Here is a 23,831-nt window from a genome sequence, read left to right as displayed (position 1 = left end):
TTCACACAGCGAGTGATGGACACCTGGAATGCTCTCCCAGAGGAGGTTATTATGGAATCCACCGTTTTAGGATTCAAAAGCAAGCCTTACGAGAGGCATAGAGGGATATGGGTGACTAAAACTACATCAGGTGTACATCTGATTGGGCCTCCGCGTGTGCGGATCGCTGGACTCGATGGACCATGGGTCTGATCTGGAGATGGCAGTTCTTATGTTCTTAAAACCTTCAATTTTTCTGGACAAACAGTAATGCTATTTGCTAATTAGAAGGAAAGATCTATTAACTGAAGCACAGCACATGAAAAAAAACAGCTTTGTATTTTGCTAAAATGCTACCCATTTTTTCTCACTAAAGATTGCTCCAGTGAGGTCATTCTTAAAATAAGTAAATTCAGCAAATAAAGCACATGTCATTTACTAAAGGTTAAAAACAGAAAAAACCCAGATACAGACCTTAGCATGGCTTCTACTTCATTGCAAATGGAGGTTTGCAGTTGCACAATGGTGACCTCATTGTGAGATCATCAAGGTGCACCTGCAAGGTAGAATGCCACAATTAAAATATGTGCTGGGGAGCTGGTTGGGATTCAAACCCATGACCTTTGAAAGATGAGCACAGGGCTTTTAGATATTGAGCTATAGCATCTTCCAGGCAGGTGTCTCTGAGTGCCCAGTGATATGATAGCTTAGAGATCTGCTAAGCCAGTGCGAACATTGCATAGGACAGCCTGCTCGCTTCTGGCAAAGATTTGAAGAGGTAGGGAAGAGTGCTTTTCAGAGACTCCTCCCATCCCCTTGGGGTTAAGAGGAGATGTGCCAAAGCTCCCACCAAGTTGGTACCCAGGGTGCTCCCCCTGAGAGGCCCCTAATATGTTTCCATACCTTCCTTAACTGCTAAGCACAGACAGGCGCTGTTCACAAAGCTGGGATAAAACCCATCCATCCTTCCCTCAGAAGGACATGCTTTTTAATGATTATATTCTTTTCCATTACCTTTTGCCACCACCACCCTTAAGTACAGAGGATATATTTTACTGTGATGTATTCTTTTTAGCACATATTTTTGGTAAATGTTTGCTGATACACTTTATCTCCCGTTGGGTCTGCTCTGACCAGCTTTCTGAAGACATGCAGAGAGGAGTTAAGAGCCTGTTGTATTTGTGCCTTATGTGATCGTGGCCAGCTGTAACTGTCTGAAGTGCTAATCCAGTATGCAATAAAGCTAAGCACTGTATTTTATTTTCCTAGGTATCTGAGTGGTCGTTTGCATATATCAGAGGAAATATTTAAAAAAAACAACAAACCCTGAGTGGTAGTAAATAGAATTTGCTCAGAGGAAAGAAAGAAGTGCCTTAGAGCACTGTTTCTCAACCTTTTCAAGCCAAGTATCCCCTAAACCTAACAAATACCAACTGAGTACCCCCACCCAAGCTCCATCCCAGACCCACCCAAACTCTGCCCCAGACCTGCCTAAACTCCACCCCAACTCCACCTCCATAATAATAATACTAATTGTAATGCAATTTCTTCCATCCATTTTTCATATACAGTATAGTACACACGATATAATCTTATTAATACCTAATGGTAACCAAAAAATTAAAAAAAAACCAACACAAAGCACACTGTATGCAGAGAAAATGTTAATTATCATTTATATTCGGGGGGTTTTATTTGGGGTTTTTTCAAAGAGGTCATGGCAGATGACTTTAAAATATGCAATGTCACCTCAGTAGCAACTATAGAAAAATAGACAAATTGGGTGCAAAATATAGACAGCAGATATAAATTCTCAAAATTGATACATTTTGAACACTAAATTGAAAATAAAATCATTTTTCTTACCTTTGTTGTCTGGTGATTTAATGAGTCTCTGGTTTCACTTCTTTCTGACTGTGCATGCAGTATTTCTTTCTTTCTGCCTTCTGCATGCTTCCTCTCCTCCGGACTTCATTCCATTCCCCAACCAACATCTCTCTCTGTCCCTCCATGAGTCCAACTTTTTCTTCCTCTCTCTCTCCCTGCCTGCCCTCCCCCCACTGAAGTCACCGCTGCCGATTTCTCCCTTCCTCCCCACCCCACCACCAAAGCCGACCCTGCGGATCCAACACACTCCATTCCCCCTCAACTTTTTCTTCCTCTCTCCCTGCCTGCCCCCCGCTGAAGCCACCGCCGCCGATTCCTCCCTGCCCCACTCACAAAGCCAACCCTGCCACCTGCCACACTCCATTCCCAACCCCACCCCACCGCCACAGCAACAGGGATGGGCCAGGCACATGAAGGGACTGCACACAGCCAACACAAAAGCTTTCCCCCCGATGTCAATTGGAAAAGTGTGTCTTTTTACAAATGACATGATGATTTGCAAAAGAGTGGATACATCGGAAGGAATAGAAAACATGAGAAAAGATCTGCAAATATTAACATGGTCTAATGTTTGGCAGTTAAATTTTAATGTGAAAAAGTGCATTGTGATGCACATGGGGAGTAAAAATCTAAAGGAACTATATGTGCTAGGGGTCAAGAAGCTGATCTGCACTGACTAAGAAAGAGATCTTAGGGCAGTGGTTGTCAATCTGTGGGTCGCGACCCCTTTGGGGGGGTCAAATGACCCCTTTCACCGGGGTCGCCTAAGACCATTGGAAAACACATATTTCCGATGGTCTTAGGCAGTGTTCTTCAACCGCCGGTCCATTGGACCTAAAACAGCGTTCCTTAGCCGCCGGTCCACGGTGCGATCAACGTGGTGTCTTCGGACCGGCTCCCTGAGTGCTTCAGTGTACAAAGCTGTGGGAAAAGGCTTCTACGCGTGGCCCGCACCTGAACCAGAAGCCTTCTCTCTTGACATCGCAATGTCAAAGGGAAGGCTTCCAGATGAGGCGTGAGATGCGCGCAAGGAGCCGCTGCCCACAGCTTTGTGCAATGCAGCACTCAGGGAGCCACCCCGAAGACACTGTGTTGATCGCAAAGAAGACACTGTGTTGGCCCAAAGATAACACGGGGCGGGGGAAGGGGGGGAAAGCCAGAAGGCAAGGCACATGGAGGGAGAGATACAACAATGGTAGGGGAAATGCTTTTATTTTTTTATTTAGTGATTGATTTGTCTGTTCAGGAAGAAATGTATTTGTTTCTTTTCCTCTGGGGTTGTACTGCTTACAGAGTCTTGCATCTTAGAGTTTGTTTGTAAATATTAGTACTTTTAGTTTTTGGTCCTGCATTTGCATGGGGTTATCTGTTTTCTGGTAGAAATGAATGTTAAAAAGTATACAGTGTGCTTTGTGTATTTTAATTTTGTAGTTAACCATTATGTGTTGTTAATACAATTATATTGTGTGTATTGTCACAAACCCGGCACCAGAGTTAGGTTTGTGCCAGAGAAGGGACAAAAACCCCTGACTGTTAGGAGAGCAGACCAGTACAGCAGCCCTCCTACAAACAGTTCCCAGAGCTCTGTCAGTGGCAAGGGTGCCCTAGAACAAGAGGTCTGGGAGGAGGGGAAACCAGAGGAGAACATAAGGTTCTCTAAACCTAGAGTTGCTCCTGTTAAAACTTCCCATAGGAGACAAGCTCCTATCCAGCCCAGCCCCCATCTGCTTAGGTTAATAGAAAAACAGCAGAAAGCTCAGAACCAGGCTGTCCAACCCCCATACAGAGTAGGGTGTGGCTCTCTGAAGGCTGGACAAAAGAACAGAGCAAGCTGAGTAAAGTCAGTCTGGATCCAGCTCTGGAAGGAGACTCATGACCAGGTGCTTCCAGGTTCCAAACCGAGAATGAGGTTGAGATGAGAGACCTGGATGAGCCGTCTCTGCCAAGTCTGCTTGATGGTCTACAGGCTGAGGAACCTATGGACCTTACCTGGGAGCCTGAGGAAATTCCCATGGAGGAAAGCTAAGTTTCTCCTTGTGTTTTTTTCTGCCTTGTGTTTTGGGACTTGTGCTGGCTGAGTGTGTGTGGGTGAGCATTTCCAAAGTTCACTCCTGAAGAATTCTCTTGAATTTTTGGAAGGACTGTGAACTGTGTTTTTGGAGTTGTTTCCTTTTCTTGAGATAAGGAAAGTTTTGGCTACTGATTGTTTTCAGTGGGAGTTGAGGGGTCTGAATCCACAAAAGATCCTGGGTTGGGATTGTGGGGCCATTTTCTGGCAGTAGTTTTTGAAGTTGATTCAGCAACTCCCCGTCTCCGCCAGCTTACCTGAACTGGCAGGGGAGAGCCTGTCCAATTCCAGGCTAACACAGTGTGCTGGAAGAAGCAAATTGACTTACAATTACCAATTATTGTTTTCCTTATCTGTGACTAAGAACCAGTTAAGACTATTAGGGATATACCCTGAAGAGAGGGTTGCTCAGACCTGGGCTGACTTATTAGCCATTTTCTTTGAGCTGTATTTTGGTTTTGTTTTGAACTTGCTATTCTTTGAATGTGGACTTTGAGAACAGTAGCTACAGTGTTGATTTCCACGCTACTGTCAAATAAAGCGCTTCTATTTTTTTATTGAACATTCAGCTACCTGGTTTTCTTTATATATTAGCTGATATTGAACCACCAGCAGGGCATTTCACCTGAGAAAGGCACGTCTGAATTTTGGAGTTTTGCGCACGTCCCAGTAGCCATTCTGACAACCCGGTACCGGGGGTGTGACAGTATATATGAAAAATGAATGGGAAAAATGGGGCGGAGATTGAGTGGAGATGGGCATGACTTAGCCCAGTGTTCTTCAACTGTCGGTCCGCGGACCGGTAAAATAATTATTTTATTTCCGCCGGTCCATAGGTGTCAAAATGTTGAAGAACACCGGTCTTAGGAACTGAGACACCGCTCCTCTATCCGTCTCCAGGCGGGTCCGCCCACATACATTTATTTGTAATTAGAAATAAATATTTCACAATATATAATTACATAGTTTTTATGATTAATCACTATGCTTTAATAATGTTCAATTTGTAACAATGAAAATACATCCTGCATATCAGATATTTACATTACGATTCATAACAGTAGCAAAATTAGAGTTATGAAGTAGCAACGAAAATAATTTTATGGTTGGGGGGTCACCACAACATGAAGAACTGTATTAAAGGGTCGCGGCATTAGGAAGATTGAGAACCACTGCCTTAGGGTGATACTGACTGAGGATCTCAAGACTGCGAAACAATGTGACAAAGCAGTGGCCGTAGTCAGAAGGATGCTGGGCTGCATAGAGAAAGGAATCATTAGCAGAAAAAGTGAGGTATTAATGTACAATTCATTGGTGAGGCCCCACTTGACATATTGTGCTCAATTCTAGTCATATCTTGCTAAGGATGTAAGAAGACTTGAATCGGACAAGAGGAAGGTGACAAAAATGATATCAGGATATTGCCAAAAGATATATGAGAAGAATATGTATACCCTGGAGGAAAGAAGGAATAGAAAAGGTATGGTACAGAGACAAAGAAACAGTAAAACTAGAGGACATAATATGAGGTTGCAGAGTGGTAGACATGAGTAATGTCAGGAAATACTTTTTCATGGAAGGTAGTGGAGACAAAAACAATGACAGAGGTCAAAAATGTGTGGGATAGACAAAGAATTCCTAAATAGAAAGAGGATATTATCAAAGCAAAACTTAACAGTTCAATAACTATAAGTTCATTTATGATGCGCAGAAGTGGTGTTTAAATAGCAGCTCCAGCAGTGGGAAAGTGTAGCCAATGCCAGACAGACTTTTAGGCCCTGATTCTCCAAAGTGCGTCCCGATTTTAGGCAGCTGTAGGCGTCCTACAGCTGTCTAATCAGCCAATCGGGATGCACGTTTTTTAAAAAAACTGCACCCCAGGCAGACCGCCTATATTGAAGGCGCCTCCGGGAGCCTAGGGAGACCCGCAAGACGCCTAAGCTCACCTAAGGGCCTTAGGCGAACCTAGGCAGCCCTACGCGTCTCCCTAGTAGAGGAAGAGACGCTTACAATGTAGGCCAACAAAATGCTGGTCTACATTGTAAGCAGACGCGGCCGCTATACTTATTGCGGCAAGGGATCTCTCTGCTGCTATAAGTATAGCGGGCAGCGGCCCCCTGTCCGATTGCAGGCAGGAGGGTGCCCAAAACCTCATACCGAAAGATGCTCCCTCCCGACACTACTGACCGCCCCCCCAACACTACCGACCGCCCCCCCGACATTACCGATCTCCTTCCCACCCCGACACTACCGATCTGGCAGGAGAGTGCCCAAACCCTCCTGCCAGAAGATGCCCCCCCCGACACTACCGATCTCTGGCAGGAGGGTGCCCAAACCCTCCTGCCGAAGATGCCCCCCCTCGACAATATCGATCGCTGGCAGGAGGGTGCCCAATCCCTCCTGCCCGAAGACGCACCCTCCCCCCCCCCCCGCACTAACAGCCCCCAAACCTCCCCCCCACCAAACTAACCTTTTCTTTTGGCCAGACGGGTCTTGCCTGTCCAGCCGGCAGGCCCGCCTCATCGAAATGAGGCGGACCCGCTCCTTCCCTGCCCATCCCGCTGAAGCCTAAGGCCTGATTGGCCCAGGCTCTAGAAGCCTGGACCAATCAGACCTTAGGCATAGTGGGTCCGCCCATCCCCACTAAGTCTAAGGCTTGATTGGCCCAGGTGCCTAGAGATCCCTTGCCGCGATAAGTGTAGCGGGTCGTGTCTAATCTAACCCGATTCTCTAACCAGCGTCTGTAACATGGACGCCGGTTACAGAATCGGGGTTTAGTGTAGGCCCGATTCTGAATAGGACACCTCTCCCAGGCGTCCTATACAGAATCAGGGCCTTAAGGTCCATGCCCTGTATATGGCAAAGACAGCTCAGGATGGGCTGGAGTAGGCTTTGACAGCAACACTAGTAGCTGGGATGTAGGGCCAGAGCCCTGAAAATGCAAGGATGGATCAGTAGCATGTATGCTCATATTATATATGTGCAAGTCTTGTATGTTATGTTGAAATGCATTTATTAGAAGTGTGCAAGTCTTGTATATCTCAGTGGAGAAAGGGGAACACATTTTGTAGTGGAACTTAGCAAATAAAATGTAATACTACTACTGGATTGTTGGTTCAATATTGCCTTGATAATGATTGTGATTGCTGGGCAGACTGGATTGACCATGCAGGGCTTTATCTGCCGTCATTCATTATGTTACTATGGTGGCTAATGGCCTGCATGAGAAAGGAGCTGATGCAGGTGAGAGAATAGAACTGGCTGGAACTGATGTGGGAGGCTGAACTAATGTAGACCCCAAGAAACTGAATCTAAAATGAAGTTGTAGACATTTATGCCTGCTCAAAAGCATGTGGAAATGTTCATATATTTTATACATTGAAATTCCACCCAAACTCCTTCCTTAACCCCTGGATTGGGTAAAGGCATGTGTGTTCAGTTATCTGATGGCACTCAGACCCCATTTACCTACCCCCCATTCAAAGGTACTCAGCGCAAGAAGATGTATGACAACCTACTAGCGACGCAAGCAGTGAAACTTGACCACTCCATCTCCAACATGCTGACAACGAGCGACTTCAAATCATTTCGAAAAGAAATCAAAACCCTGCTATTCAAAAAATTTATCTAGATATCTTAACTCTTCCCCTTGTTCATCCCCTCTCTTGTAAATTGCCCCTCAAAGTCTCTTCCACTCTTGTAATTTTTCTCTTCAAAGTCTCAATCGTATAAACCGCTCCCTAAATTGTAATTTTCCTGGAAATGTTCAGTTTCTTCTTTTGTAATCCGCCTCGAACTGCAAGGTACTGGCGGAATAAAAGTCACTAATGTAATGTAATGTAATGTAAAGGAAGGAAATCAGCATAGATTAATCCAAGACATAGGAACCAACTTTTAAAAATTATCGGGTGTGCTAAACCCAACAGAATTTTCTCCCTGGGTATAGTCAATGAGTTTGTTCAATATTGGGGTACTCAAGTACCCACAGAGTTGGATCCTATGATCCTAAGAACAGGAAGGGGGGAGACCAAGTAAAGAGGAGGGGTTAGAAAGAGCGAACCATCCAGTGCAGCCAATATTTATTCTTCTTTTCCTTTCCAGTCACAAAGGTTCTCCAAGGGACATCACATGATGGCCACCAATGAGCCTTCTCCAAAGTAGACCCCACTCTTAAAGGCTTCACTCAACACAAGATTATCTCTACTTCAGGAAGCAGGTGAATACTTGGCTCTTCTCCCAAGTCTTTAATGGAAGAAACAACTAACTTGCTAGTTACACACACACACACAAGCACTAGGGTTACATTTTTCAGGACTCAAAAATCCAGATACTCGGCCTCACCCTGTTCTACCTCCAGCCCCATCCCATTCCACCTTCAGCTCTGCCCCGTTCCGCCTCAGTCCCTCCCAGTTCCACCTCCAGTCCTGCCCCCAGAAACCTCCTCTCTTCTTCCCCAGCATGCTCCAGCTGTGTCTGGAGGGCCTGGAGCATGCGTGGATGCAGGTGATATCATCCACTCATGCTCAGATGCACTCCAGATGTGGCTGGAGTTCATTGAGGCTTTCCAAAACTTGGACAAACTGTCAGTTTTTGGAAAGTCTGTCTGGGACTCCGAACAGTCCTCTAATAAGAGGACATGTCAAGGTTTTCCTGAACGTCTGGTAACCCTAACAAGGACTAATGACAGCACATACTTATTCATTTCTACCCTGAGATCATTTTCAAATACTTGACTTCATGTGCAACATTCTTTAAGTTAATTCCTTTATTTTCTAACTCCTGTTATTCTATCTTATCTCTCTACTTGCTCAACTCCACAACACCCTAAGCTGTCCATTAAGATGTTTTACTGCATATTGTAATGACACTGTAAGTAGCATACCATGCCATGTTGTTAGGTGCCATTGACTCGTGCTCGAGTCCTAGTGACTTGATGAATTGCGGATCTAAAAAGAAATTGGTTTTGTGCTAGTCCGGAAAGGTTCTCCAGCATCATCCCCCTGGTTGTTTTCAACATGTTCAACCATCTGATTGCAGGTCACCCTCTTTGCCTGGTTCATTCAATCTTCCCAAACATGATGTCCTTCTCCAGTGATCTCTCTCTTCTGATGGGGTGAGCAAAATAAGATAGTTGTAACTTCATTATTTGGGCTTTGAGTGACATAGCCTGTTTGATCTCTTCCAGAATCGATTTGTTAGTTCTTCTGATGGTCTACGTCACACCAAAAATCCTTCTCCACCTCCAAAGCTCAAATGAGTCACTATTCTTTCTGTAGTGTCCAGCTTTTGCATCTGTAACTGACCACTGAGAAAACGAGTGCATGGACAAGTCTGATCTTTGTTTGGAGTGTTATCTCATTGTCTTTGTTGTCTTCATTGAAGAGTGACCAAGTGCTATTCTATGGAGTATTTTCTTCCTGCTAGTTGGCTCTTTGTTTATAAAACAGCATAGAAAATTGAAATCCTTTACAACTTCTATTCTATGCACTTAACTGGTTAGTATTGCGTAACTTGTTATAATCATAATTTTTGTAAACCATATAGTTAATATGGATAGTTAAAATGAATAAATACATAAATGGATAGTTAGAATGAATAAATGGATAGTTAAAATGCATAAATAAATAAAATAACTGGTTAGCAATGAAGCAGAAGCCAGCAATGTTGGGAACATTCTGGGTTATTTCAGGGGCAGAGTCTGATTAGTTTCCAATATTCAGAGTTATCATCCATGTTTAGAGCAGAAATAGGACCACATGAATAGTGGTCCTATCTTTATGCTCTAGCTCATGGCTGGTTAAATCTGAATATTGACTTAACTGGGCATGCGCTGGCTTTAAAAAAAAATGAAATTCATTGCCAAAGCTCACACAGGACCTGGCATTGAATTTCCAATTTTAGTGCTAGTGAAGGATAAAACAACGTTGTATGCTGCTGGCTGAATTTTGGCCAGACTATTATTTGAATATTTTTATTTCTGTGATTGACTATTGTCTATGTCCATATTGTTCTTTCTGTATACTCCCTCAGATGAATTCCTTCAAAAAGGTGGTAAATAAATTCTAATTAATTAATTTCAGTTAAAGGTCCAGATTCTATAAATGTCACCAATTCTATAAATGGCACCATTTATAGAATCGCAGCAGATAGGTGCCAGAAATGTAGGCCAAGGTTTTCAAGGCCTACATTTCTGGCACCTATCATGACTATGGAGGCGCCTCCCGACATCTAAAAGGTACTTCTTGTGTTAACCACATCTCCATAGTCGTGGTTCTGGTGCCACTTGTGGAAGCACCATCTTTTTTTAATGGCATTTCATTACTTTTAAATGACATAATCAATTATTGCATCAATTAAAGGCAATTAAAACCAGTGCCATTAGGGTGCCTAACGTGCCTAACTAGTGGTGCTCTTTATAGAATTTGGGTCAAAGTGCCTGAATCCCATTGACCAAAGTGAACCTGAGACTTAAATCTGATCTCCTAATGTTAAAGGCTATTTATTAGCTATGAGTACTTAGGATTTTGATCTGAACCCTTGTGTTGTTAACTGCTTTGGTCGATTTATACCAGAGGGGCAGTATATCAAATACAATAAATAAATCTCCTAGTATAAAGCATGTCATGGTACTACTAATGGATAACTTTGTTGCACAAGGGCAACTCTAAGAAACATCAGTCCTTGCCAGATTGTATTATTAAGCAAAGGTGAGCTTTTTCATAAGTTTTCTTATCATTACTCTTATCTTACACATTACACAATAGTCAAATCACTGCTAATGACTGTCCAGTACTACCTGAAAAGTAAGGGAATACATACCAGCTGTTTTCTCTGTGCTTGAAAGTATGTACTCTACATTCTTCCTGTTGAAACATAAAAGTGAATCATCGTGCTTTCCATAAATTCTCTTAATTTCACTTATGAATCATGTGAAATTTCATACTTGTAACATGCAAGACAGGATGAGATTATAATCAGTTCATCAAATAGAGCAATTGATAGAAATCATCAATTACAAAGATAATTTATAGAGGGATTCAGGTTATTGTATGTTAAACCATGAGTGAAGCTTTTGAGGTTTCCTTGCAACCAGTGCACTAGAAACCTATCACTAAGGCCTCTTTTATCAAGCTGCTGTAGCAAATACTGCGCAACAAATGAACTGAAGCCTTTTGAATCCCTTTGGTGTATTTAGAGTCCTGGCCCACACTAATTTGTTTGATAAAAGAAGCCCCTAATTTAGTAATTCTTTGTTACATCAAATTCTGACAAAAGACCTGCAATTAATCAATAATGAACAGCTCTTTCTTATTTCCCCTTACTTCTCTTACATTTTATTCTCTTATTTTGAAGAAGTCTATCCCATCTACTGTAATAAAATATGGTAATGTTGTTCTTATAAATTATAGAAAGGGTGTGTAATTTCAAAGGTGACAGTGATAGTTTTGGGAGAAAAGACATATACGATACTACCCTATCAAAGCCAAAGCCAATCAAGTACAGGATGCCAAAAGAAGCATTACTATCTCCTCTTCTATTTAATCTCTATATTACATCTGTTTTAGATATAGCCCATAAACACCAAATCAAGATTCACTCCTTCAATGACATCCAACTATATCTTCCACTGTGAGAAATCCGTGACTCCCAGATTGCAAAACTTCAAAACTGTCTCTCAGAAATCAAAATCTGGATGTTCATGAACAAGCTTCAACTATCGTCTCAAAAAACGAACTCCTTTGGATTCACAGCATTGCATCTACAACCGTCCCCTCTCCTCTGGAAATGATCTACCAAGTACACAGCCTAGGAGTACTTCTTGACTCTAACTTATCACTTACCAACCACATCTCTCAAGTGGTCTCCTCTTCATTCTACTATCTCTGACAACTCTGGAAAATAAAAAAAGTACTTCTCCAAACCCAATTCTAACCAACTTCTCTATGCCTTTGTCCTCTTCTGCATGGACTACTGTAACACATTATTCAATGGACTGACAGAAAAAAATCTTGAGTGTCTCTAACGTGTACAAAATGCAGCAATTAGACTTCTTAAAGTCTAACCCTCGATTCAGTATCCCAAGCACTAGCATCAGCCCACTGGCTACCCATAGCTAAATGCTGCATCTTCAAAGGCTTAGTACTTGCGTTCTGCGCTCTGCTATATATTAGCCAAACTCCCACCTTACTTCCCAAACAGACCCCTCCACTCCCAGAAGGAAACACATCTACAATTACTCCCTGGTCCTATTCATTTCTTACCAAAGTACTGAAAACAACTATCTCCAAACATCAAATTTCTCGAAGGAATTTTGAGCTTTAGAAAAACAATAAAAACCTACCTCTTCACCTAATTCTTCAGCCTAAGCAACCATACAGACTGTAACTCCCAAAGTAATATATTCCTCATATACTGCATGTTGAACTTGACACTCTGTGCATGCTTCATGTGTCTGCTAATCCAGAAAAATTGAATTAGACAAACTCCAATGTAGCCCATATTGCCTCATTCTTCTGTGTCTTCTTTGTTAAATTATTATGTATGTTACCATGTAACCCATTCTGAGCTCTCTGGGAAAGACAGGATATAAAACAATTAATCAATCTTGGCTTTATGTTCAAATGCTTTTTTTTATTATTTCAAGTATAACAGGCAAGAACAAGAAAGAGCATCAATCAAAAGTAACAGTACAAACATGTCCCCCCCCCCCCCCCCCACCCCCCCCCCCCATCCCGGGAGTCCAAAGCCATGCCAAAAGTTGAGAGATAACCTTAAATGTTCAAAAGTCTGCTACGAGCTCGGGGTGTGAGGTCCTGCCAAAAGCATTCCCAAGTCTGACAAAATCTACGACCCGGGCCATGGTCCAAGTCACCCACCAGTCTCCGCTCCAGCGTGGCATGAATTATCATCAGAGATCTCCATTGTGCATAGGTCGGAGGATCAGACGAAAGCCAGTTAATAAGGATAGTTTTCTTCCCCAGTAAAAGCACTCTGGTGATAAAAGCTGACATTCCCCTGGGTTTAGGCGTGGCTATGTTATAAAAACCAAATAGCGCTCTCGGTTGTGGGAGCCAACGCCTTCCCCAAAGCGACGTAACATAGCGTCCCAGGTGACTCCAGAACTGTTGAATTTTGGGGCATGTCCAAAACATATGGCTCAAAGAAGCGTGAGCCTGGCTGCACTTCGGGCAGGAATGAGAAGCCGTAATTCCCATCCGGGCAGCACGTTCCGGTGGAATATAAAGTCTCAGAACAATCTTCAATTGCATTTCCCAGTGGGTTATGTTAGGAGACACCCTTTGAATGTTCTTCAAAACCCGCTGTAGCTGCTGGGCTGTTAATTTACACTGCAGGTCCTCGGCCCACGCCGTCGCCAAAATGTCCAGATTAGTGCCCGATTGACAGTCCCGGATCCCCACCACGTGAAACCGCAGTGGGATCCGCTGTTGGGCTGAGAGACTAAAGAGTTCGGAAAGTGCTTCTCTGCTGTCTTCTGTGAGAACAGACCCAGGTAAAGACTGGATATAATGTCGAATCTGGTAATAAGCAAACAGATCAGTAGGCGGTAAGCCAAAGGTGTGTTGTAGCTCCGCAAATGTGGCCAAGTTCCCCTCCTCCGAGAACAGATGAAAGAGATATTGAAGTCCTTTTTCCCTCCACCTAGGAAAGGCGGCAGTCTGCATTCCCGGCCGAAAAGCTCCATTGCCCTGTATAGGTAAATATAATGACACCCCAGCAGGCAGTTTAGCAGTTTTACAGACCCACTTCCAGGTTCGCCGAGCTGGCCCAAAGATCGGATAGTGCGACACCAAAGGATGGATCCCTGGATCCGCCACATGCAAAAAATAGCTCACATGAAACGGAGCCAATAGAGATAACTCCAGAGGTGTAGCAGAAAAATCAGAGGTCCCTCTAAACCAGTCATTAATATGACGCATCTGACATGCCATAGCATACCAACGTATGTTTAATAAACCATAACCCCCCCTATCCCTAGGCAGACACATCCGCAGAAATGTCATACGGGGTCGCTTACCGCCCCAGAGGAAATGTTGTAAGTTTTTCGTTAATCGTGTGTTATGGGCGTAAGATAGGAGCAGAGGCAGGACCTGAAAGCGGTACAACCATTTGGGAAAAAGCACCATATTAAAGAGAGCTACCCGGCCTGCCACCGATAAGGGGAATGTGGACCAATTCTGCAGATGTAGTGTGGTGTCACGAAGCAGTGGGGTGATATTGCTGTCGTATAGGGTCGTAAGGTCTCTAGGAATCCACACCCCCAGATAACGGATCGAGCTCACGGCCCATGTAAATGGAAAGTGGCTGCTCCATGTCTGCTGCAGTGTCAGTGGGCTGGCCAAAGCCAAAGATTTCTGGTAATTCAGCGTAAAACCCGAATAAAATTTAAATTCATCAAGCGCTTGCAATAAATGCGTGACAGAATGATGGGGATCCGTGAGCAAAAAAAGGAGATCGTCTGCGAAGGCCAACACTTTGAGCAAATGGTTCCCAATGTTCACACCCACAATGTCAGGGTCCAAAGTCACTGTACGAAGAAATGGTTCCAAGTACAACAAAAATAGTAGAGGCGACAGGGGGCATCCCTGTCGAGTGCCCCGCTCTATAGAAATTGGGTCAGTAATAATGTCATTAACTAGTAATCTAGCTGTCGATGTCGAATATAATGTGCGTAGCGCCGCGGCAAACCATCCAGATATACCCATATAATTCAACACCTCAAAGAGATACTTCCAATTGACCTGGTCAAATGCCTGTGCCGCGTCTAAGCTAAGCAAGAGCATCGGAATGTTATTAGCTTGGGTGTGGGCTAAGGACAACAGTGCTTTACGTACATTGTGTACCGCTTGACGACCCTTTACAAATCCCACCTGTGTTGATGCTATAATGTTGGGGAGAAGGGTCGCTAGTCTATCAGCTAATATTTTAGATAGGATTTTAATATCCACATTTAGCAGAGAAATTGGGCGATAGGACTCGGGAGCAGTACTGTCTTTGCCGGGTTTCAAAATCAACGTAATTAGTGCCTCATTAGAGCCTACAGGAAATTGTTCATCATGAATTACCTGCGAATAATAGTCCCGTAAATAGGGACTCAGCTGCCCTGATAATAATTTGTAGAATTCTGCCGTGAAACCATCCGGCCCTGGGGCCGAAAAGTTTCGTTGGTTCTGGATAGCTTTATGCAATTCTTTAGGGGTGATGGGTGCATTAAGAAACTCGACATCCAAATCAGAAAGCGGCTGTAATCCAGAATCCACTAAATAATCCCTAATAAGGGGTTCTGCCCCCGAGTCCTGACAACCGTATATCCCCCGAAAGTGGGACATGAAAAGCTGTGCAATGTGGCCTGTAGAATGTTTGAGGCAACCCAGGCTGTCCCGCAACCCCAACACATAGCGATGACCCTTAGCTTGGGAGGTCAATCGGGCTAATAACTTCCCTGCGCGATTACCATAGCGATGATAGCGATATTTTTGGTACAAAAGCATTTTCACCGTGCGCTCATGTATGTAGGAATTAAGGGTCGTTTCCACCGAGATCAAGTGTTCTCTAGAGGTTCGGGTCGGGTTGTGGGTGTAACGACGTTTAGCTAGGGCAAGTTCCTTTTCTAACCGAAGTATTCCCCGGGAAAGCCGGCGGTTGCGCTCTATTATGTAGGCTATGCAATCTCCTCTGAGCACTGCCTTGACAGTGCTCCAAAACAACTGTGGATCATTGCGATGTTGACCATTAAAGTCTAGGAAGTCCTCCCACTTAGATGTTAAGAATGTTTTGAAATGTTCATCAGAGAACAAATAACTAGGGAAGCGCCAGCGTGCAGGTCCCCGTAATCCAAAGCCCACATTCACATCAATCCAAATCATCGCGTGGTCAGAGATCACAGCCGGGCCTATGACCGCTGCATCCACATTTAGGAAGGCCCTACGCGTGGTAAGAATATAATCTATTCTAGATTGGGTGTTATGGGCCCTGGAGCGATGAGTGTAATCCCGTTCTGAGGTATGGAGAATTCTCCATGGGTCAACTAAATCCAGTGTGGTGCATAAATAAGGGATACCTCTGGTTTGAGCGGAATTGGTGCTGGGCCCCGGCTGAGAGCGATCACAGGTCGGGTCAAGAACCTGATTGTAATCTCCTGCTACATATATCGGTTCTGTAACTCTCCCAAGAAGCAGTGCGGTAATGCCCTCAAAAAAAGAATGGTCATAGGTATTGGGTGCGTATATATTCATGAGATAAAAAGAATATGTGCCTACAGTCAGTTGCAACAATATATATCTGCCCTTCGGGTCAGAGGCTATCACTTTTGCTGTATATGGTAAGGTCTTACTAATTAATACCGCTACCCCTGCACGCTTATGCGTGGAGGAAGCCGCATACACCACGTCCACCCAAGACCTCCTCAACTTCTGATGTTCTAGCTCCGTCAATCGGGTTTCCTGGATACAGGCTATGTCCACCTGATGACGTTTGAGCTGTGTTAAAATTTTCGTTCTTTTAATTGGGGAGGTAATACCCGAAACATTCCAAGATACCAGTCTCAGGCTGCTAGCCATCGGGCATCAGGAAGGCAAGTGTAAATAGAAAAGATAGATTGTGTAAAGGAGATCCACCCCGGGCTCCCAGCCACACCCAGGGTAGCCATGAGGCGCTCAGGACCTGCCCGAGCGTCAGTGGTACCATAGAAAATGCAATTAACTGTATTCTCACTGCCGTTGCAAAACCCATCCTCTCCCATAGCTCAACAAGTGTCAACAACAGCCAAAGTGGCACAGGACTCCCCCCCCCTTGAACCCCCACCCTCCCTCCCCTCCCTTCCCCATCTACCCCCTGTTCGCATGGTTGTGGTCACAGCCCCAGGGCCGTCCAAAGGCGGTCCCAAAGGTGTGAGGGATCACGACACTATGCCACTCCGGGTCCCGAGTCCCCCAGACAATTAGAAAACAGTTTACACTTTGTTAGCCGAAAGAATAAAACACATTGAGAAAATCCCCAACCACAGTATATATACCAGTCCCGGAACCAGGTCAAAAGAACAGTAGAATGCAAACAAACTGGAATCGTAGTGCAACATTACAGCCAAAACCATGGAATGCAGCCGTTCCCCCGAATCAGAAGAACCCAAAGTCCATCAGCTGCAAATCCAAAGTCACCGAAGAGGTAACAAGCCGAGGCTGGCTCGCATCACGTGCTCTGTCAGATTGGGTCCGACTGGGGTAGCACCTGGGTATTTACGTAGAGAGCTGCCTCCGCTGCTGCCTCGAAAATATGCCATTGTCCCTGGTAGTGAATTTTCAAAGTGGCTGGGTACAAAAAGAGAAAACGTACTTTTTTTTCAGCCAAAGAGGAACAGATGGGATAGAACTGCTTCCTGCGCTCAGTCAGTGCTGCTGAATAATCTTGAAAGATGCGCACCTCTGAGTCCTCAAATGCTAACGTCTCTCGGAGTTGTTTATATTTGCGCAATATTTCCACTTTGTGATTGTAATTTAAAATTTTGGCTATCACCATGCGAGGCCTCATCTCTCGCGCCTGCTCCCTTCCCAGCCGGTGTGCCCTCTCCAGGCGGATGGGTCCCAAGCCCTCTTTCAATGTAAAGGTGCTAGTCAGCCATGCCTCCAGCACCTGTAGTAGTTTAGATCCGGGCACAGTTTCTGGAATTCCTAAGAAGCGTAGATTCGATCTCCTGGATCTGTTTTCCAGATCTTCCAGTCTGTCTGCCTGCTTTTGGGTTAGGGCTTGCAGTTCCTGCAACGTGGTGTCATGGGCCTGCTGCGTGTCATCCAGGCTGGATACTCGGGTCTCTAGAGCTGTAGTCCGGCTGGTAGTTTCCAGCAACAGATGTTCAAGCTTGGAAAGTTGGTCTGAAAGTTTGGTGATACTAGGCTGCATTGCCACTGTCACTGCCTGTGTGATGGCTGTCAGCGCCTCCGGCGCTATTTGCTGGAGCGGTGCAGCGGAGGTTACCGGCGCCATTTTGTCCACGCCGGGCTGCTGGCGTTCCCGATCCTTTTTCTGGGTCCGGGTTGACATCTGCGGCGCGGGCGAGGACAGAAATCTGTCCATGTAGTGTGCGCCCGATGCGCTGCAAAGCGCTGTCCTCCGACGCGCCTCCGATGGTCGGCAACAGTGCGGTTCGGGGCTCGGGGCCCGGGAGCTCAGGCAGTCAGCGTCTGCCGCGGCTCAAGGCATCACGTGATCCTCCCTCAATCTTGGCTTTAATGTGAGATTTTCTCATACACTAAGCCAAGATTTTACATAGAACGTTTTAAACTTTTATAACAATATTTTTATGCAGGTCATGTGCTAATACAGCCATCAAAGCACATGATGCCTACTGGGGTTACTTTGGAAGCACTTACAACCTCTTATTTAGGAGGTGCTAGGCTCCTCCATGTTAACACCATCATCTGGTTACCAAATGCTAATCATAACATGCTAGCCAGATAACACAGGAATGCTCGCTGTCCAGTCATGACATAGCCCCTACAAAAATAGTTCTAAAAATAGCTACTATAAAGGACGCCAGCAACTTGGGCATCCAAATAGATTGAATTATAAGCACAATTAATGACTTTAACAAGCAATAATTGAAACTTAGATGTCCAAAGGCTGTGAGCGATTTGTAGACCGCATAAATGCCTTTCAGTTCTAGGCAGTTAGAGAAAGGAATACACTAAAGATAGAATTTAACAATGACAGAATACAGAATAGAAAGAATTGTTAGCTTTATAAAAGATATTCCATAGTATTCCAAACTTTATAGACAGGAACACAATCTATTCACAGAATAGGCGTTCAGAATTTCATAGACACGTATCAGAAAAAGCTGTATCTAACGGGATGGGTGTGGTTTTATTATGGACTTCCATTTACATAATTGCTCAGCATTCTTAAGTGTTCTGTCTATATTCTTGCCTAAAATGTATGTGTTGCAAAACCAGGTCTATTTTTGGGTGTGTATTGGCGCTAGCTAGGTGTGGGTTAGGCATGCTGGAGGCATCCATATATAATGGTATGGATTTTGATTTTTGGGGTGTACTCCAGTTTGATAATAAGGTAAAAAACTATTTAATAATGCATTACTCAAGCAAAGCACATGAAAAAATACATTGCATACTAAACCTCATTCCCAAAAGGTTAAGAAAATAAGAAGAGAAACCCTACTCACAATGGCTGTGGTTCAGAGCAAGTGGACATGTCTGATGCACAATCTTGACATCATTGTGACATCATCAATATGCACCTAGATAGCAGAATGTCCCTAAAAAATAATAGGAATCCCTGCCTAAAAGGAAGTTCCTGTGGCTCAGTGATTAAAGGCACTTCTTCCATCTTCTGCAGGTGGTGGGTTCAAATCCACACAACAACCCCACCCCCAGTACTTCAACAGCTTCTTTTTGGTCTCATAAGAGTATAGGTTGTGGACAAGTATCAAAATGACCTTGCCATTTAAATTTGCACTCTGTCATTTCCACGGTCCAGAGGGAAACTTATTTTTATCCTGAGATGGCTATGATCTCCTAAGGTATCATCTCACATGGCAGGAACCCCTGCCTAATAGGCAGTCTATACGCAGACAGAGGAGCTGGGAAAAGGAAACCTAGACGAGGATATCTTACAAGAACTGCTTAACCTCAGGGAGGAGGTAAAGCGCCTGAGGAGCATCAGGGATGACGAGGCCTTCATCGACGATGCCATCCTAGAACTATCACACAGCGCAGAGAGAACCCACGACAGGTCCATCCTCGACGCGCTCAAAACTACAGCCCTAAATACAATGATTGGAGTACAGGAGATGATCAATGATGCTGGCCCTTGGCAACTGGTAACATCCTCTACCGGCAAGCAAAGAAAACCCACCTCATTCTCACCTTCTTCTTCTTCTTTTTCTCGCCAACAGGATACTTCTACAACAATACCACAACTCATCTCAGAAATAGATTCCAGATCCTACAAGAAGGAACCTCCGAGGAAATAGCAGAAGGGGCTCAGGAGGATACCCAGCCCACAACTTCGAATACAGGGCTCGCAGACCGGCCCCCACGGAAGGAACGAAGAGTGGTAGTCATCGGAGACTCCATGCTAAGGGGCACCAAGGGACCAATCTGCAGGCCTAATTTGCAGACAAGAGAGGTCTGCTGTCTCCCTGGAGCCAGGATCCGGGATATCACCACCAGTCTAGACAAACTTCTAAAACCTAATGATCATTTTCCCATGTTTCTCATCCATGTAGGCACAAGTGACACTACTAGGAGTACCACAGAGAACATTCCCAGAGACTTTGGAGTGCTGGGAAAGAAATTGAAGCAGATAGGAGCACAGGTGGTCTTCTCATCAATTCTCCCAGTAAGAAACAAAGGCAGAGCTAGAGAAGAGTGTATCCAACAGACTAACGAATGGCTCCGTGAATAGTGCATAGAGATGAACTTTAGATTCCTAGACCACGGCGAGAAGCTCCAGGGACTGCAAGGACCAGACGGACTCCACCTAACCAGGAGAGGTAAGAACGTATTTGGACATCGACTGGCCCGCCCACTCCATAGGGCTTTAAACTAGGTAAGTTGGGGGAGGGTACATACTTATATCCCAGAGCAGTAAGAAACCACCCTGAGGAGGCATGTCGCACTTCTGAGTCTGAGGTAGATACCAATGATATCCACAATAAGTCAGGGAAAATTATCAATGATAACTTAGGAGACACACAATCTCCACAGATATGGAGGGCTATGTATGTTAATGCACACAGCTTGGGCAATAAAATTCTAGAATTGGAGACTGAAATTCTAAATGCCAATCTAGACGTGATAGCGATATCCGAAACCTGGTTCATGGACTCGCATGGGTGGGATATGGTTATACCGGGCTACAACTTACTTTGTTGCAACAGAGAGGGTAAATTGGGAGGAGGTGTGGCACTGTACACTAAGGAATGCATCAAAACTACTAGAATCACAGATGTTAGATACACCGGGCAGTGGCGTACCTAGGGGGGGGGCGGGGGGGGCGGGCCGCCCCGGGTACCAGCCCTAAGGGGGTGTTCCCGGCCTTGCCGTTCAGTCCCCCGCCACCCCCGAAGGACCGCTCGCCCCCCTGGCCTCCCCGCACCACCTATGAACAGCCGCAGCAGGATCGCGAAGTCAGCGTCAGCATCCCTGCGCTGCTTCCTACGACGCGATCCCGCCCCTCCTCTGACGTCAGAGGAGGGGCGGGACCGTGGCGCAGGAAGCAGCAGGGATCGCTGACGCTGACTTCGCGATCCTGCTGCGGCTGTTCATAGGTGGTGCGGGGAGGCCAGGGGGGCGAGCGGTCCTTCGGGGGTGGCGGGGGACTGAACGGCAAGGCCGGGAACACCCCCTTAGGGCTGGTACCCGACGCTGACTTCGCGATCCTGCTGCGGCTGTTCATAGGTGGTGCGGGGAGGCCAGGGGGGCGAGCGGTCCTTCGGGGTGGGTCGGGGCATCAGGCCTTCAGGGTGGGGCGGGCGGGCAGGCAAGCAGGCTTTCAAGGGGGAGGGGGTGACAGGCAGGCAGGCAGGCCTTCAAGGGGGGACAGGCCTTCGGGGGGGGGGTGCAGACATTCAAGGGGTGCAGGCCTTCAAGGGGGGCAGGCAGGCCTTCAGGGGGGTGCAGACCTTCGGGGGGGGGGTGTAGGCCTTTGGGGGGGTGCAGACCTTCAAGGGGGTGCAGGCCTTCAAGGGGGGAAAGGCAGGCAGGCCTTCAAGGGGGGGACAGGCCTACAAGGGGGGGGGACAGGCCTACAAGGGGGGGGACAGGCCTACAAGGGGGGGGACAGGCCTTCAAGGGGGGGTGCAGGCCTTCAAGGGGGGGTGCAGGCCTTCAAGGGGGGTGCAGGCCTTCAAGGGGGAGACAGGCCTTCAAGGGGGGGAAAGGCAGGCAGGCAGGCCTTAAAGGGGGGACAGGCCTACAAGGGGGTGGGACAGGCCTTCAAGGGGGGGGACAGGCCTTCGGGGGGTGCAGGTCTTCAGGGGTGGGGTGTAGCCCTTCGGAGGGGGGGCAGACCTTCGGGGGGGGGGGGTCCTGGTGTAAAAGTACACAGAGGGAGAGAGGGGAGGGGGGGTTCAAAGATACATGCATATGCCAGACTTTGGGGGTTAGAAATAATGGGTCTAAAAACAGAGGAGTGGGAGAGAGATGGTGCATAATGGGATTTAGGGAGGGAAGGAACAGAAAGGGAGAGAACTTGGAAACAGGGGATGGTGTGGAGGGGGGATAGAGATACTGGATAGGAGGATAGTTGGGAACAGAAAGGGAGAGATGGTGGATCCTGGGGTGGTGGGGAGTTGAGAAAAGGTGAATCTGTGGATGGAGACAAAAAAAAGGAAAGATGCCAGATCTCCGGGAGAGGGAAGGGAAACGGAAGGGGAGAACAGAGATGGCAGACGGATGGTTAGCACGGAGAAAGGAGACCCTGGCAAGCAAGACAACAAGAGCCTGGGACCAACAAGATTTGAATATTGATCAGAGAACAAAAGGTAGAAAAAATAATTTTATTTTCTGTTTTGTGATTACAATATGTTAGATTTGAAAAGTGTACATGAGACAGCTTGAAATGGGAACTTTTCTATTTTTGTGAATGGCAAGGCTGAGTTCAGTTAAAATATATGCTTTATAAGAAAATATAATAATGTGTTTTATAAAGTTTATAAGCATTGCTGGCATACTCGGTGAGGTGTTCCTAGTGTTGGTGGTGGTGGTAGCATGTCAGTGTGTTGAGAGGAAGAGGTAGTCTGGGAAATTCTGCTGAGCAAACTCTGGGCCCATTTCCACCCCCAGTTAGTCCACTCCACTCAACTGGTTCACACACTGAGTGGGTCTTTGGGTGTTATTTCTGGGTAGTTGTTTTAGAATCTCTTCCAGTGGTTTGTCAGTATCTCCTTCTGGTCCAAGGAAGGAAACTTTGTCAACCTTAGCATTGACCTTCAGAATATGTTTGTAACAGCGCTGCTTGTGTGGCATTAGGCTATGTAGTGATCGAAAGAAAAAAACAGACCTTTGCACATTTTTGCACTATATGGTGGGTGTATGAGGAGATTCATTTCCTGCACAGTTAAGTCCATTTTTTCTACTGAATAATAGTATAGGTACAATGAAAGTAAATAGCAAAAATGTTTGAGTAGATAATTAAGGAAATCTTTTTCATATTGCTTGCTTATGGACTGGGAAAAAAGACTGTTCAAGCAAATGTCTCCAGAACTGCTTTAATGGAAAAATGTGATTTTTTTTTTTTTTAAGTACTTTGTGAAATTTATTGTTGTTGTGAAATTTATTGTTATACTTTGTTTAAACTTAAAAAGCGGTGTCATTAACAGTGAATCTAATCGAAAAATCGATTCAACAGGGTGAATCGGATCGAATGAAATATTTTTCTCTGAATCGGGCAGCACTATTGGCTACCATGAGAATGGGCTACTGGGCATGATGGACCATTGGTGTGACCCAGTTAGGCTATTCTTATGTTATGTTCTCATCTGTAGGGGCCTTTGTTTTCACTTCTTATTTTAATGTATTTTTTTCCTGGGAACTTATCAGTGTTTTTTTATAATGGGAACAAAAATGGAAGAGAATTAATGTGTGTGGAATGGGGGGGGGTAACTAATTTCTTCAGCTAAATAATTCAATCCACTTCAAACAGACATAGGAGAACTCACGCACCATTCACACACCCTCCAACCAAAAACGTCAAAAGAAAAAAACTGTTCGACAACCTCCTAGCCATTCGAGCTGCAACACTTGACCCCCAACTCTACAACCTATTGACCTCGACCACAAACTACAAAACCTTAAAAAAAGAAATAAAAACCCTTCTATTAAAAAAACACATAAAACCAAACTAACATAATCAGAACTGTCCC

At 45.2% G+C, this 23,831-nt stretch overlaps 1 protein-coding gene across 7 annotated transcripts in view; it reads right to left on the bottom strand.

Annotated features, from left to right (window-relative positions):
- Window positions 1–23,831, bottom strand: part of COL6A3 (collagen type VI alpha 3 chain) — a 1,265,605-nt gene that overhangs the window by 207,224 nt on the left and 1,034,550 nt on the right. For all 7 annotated transcript variants that reach the window (XM_033946673.1, XM_033946674.1, XM_033946675.1 and 4 more), the window contains one exon: window positions 10,754–10,797. In XM_033946673.1, coding sequence (XP_033802564.1) covers window positions 10,754–10,797 — 44 coding nt within the window. The remainder of the gene's footprint in view (window positions 1–10,753; window positions 10,798–23,831) is intronic.

This window comes from Geotrypetes seraphini, chromosome 5 (assembly GCF_902459505.1).
Source record: "Geotrypetes seraphini chromosome 5, aGeoSer1.1, whole genome shotgun sequence".
Taxonomy (NCBI): domain Eukaryota; kingdom Metazoa; phylum Chordata; class Amphibia; order Gymnophiona; family Dermophiidae; genus Geotrypetes; species Geotrypetes seraphini.
Note: the sequence above shows the minus strand (reverse complement) of the source record. Positions and strands in the feature narration are given on the sequence as shown.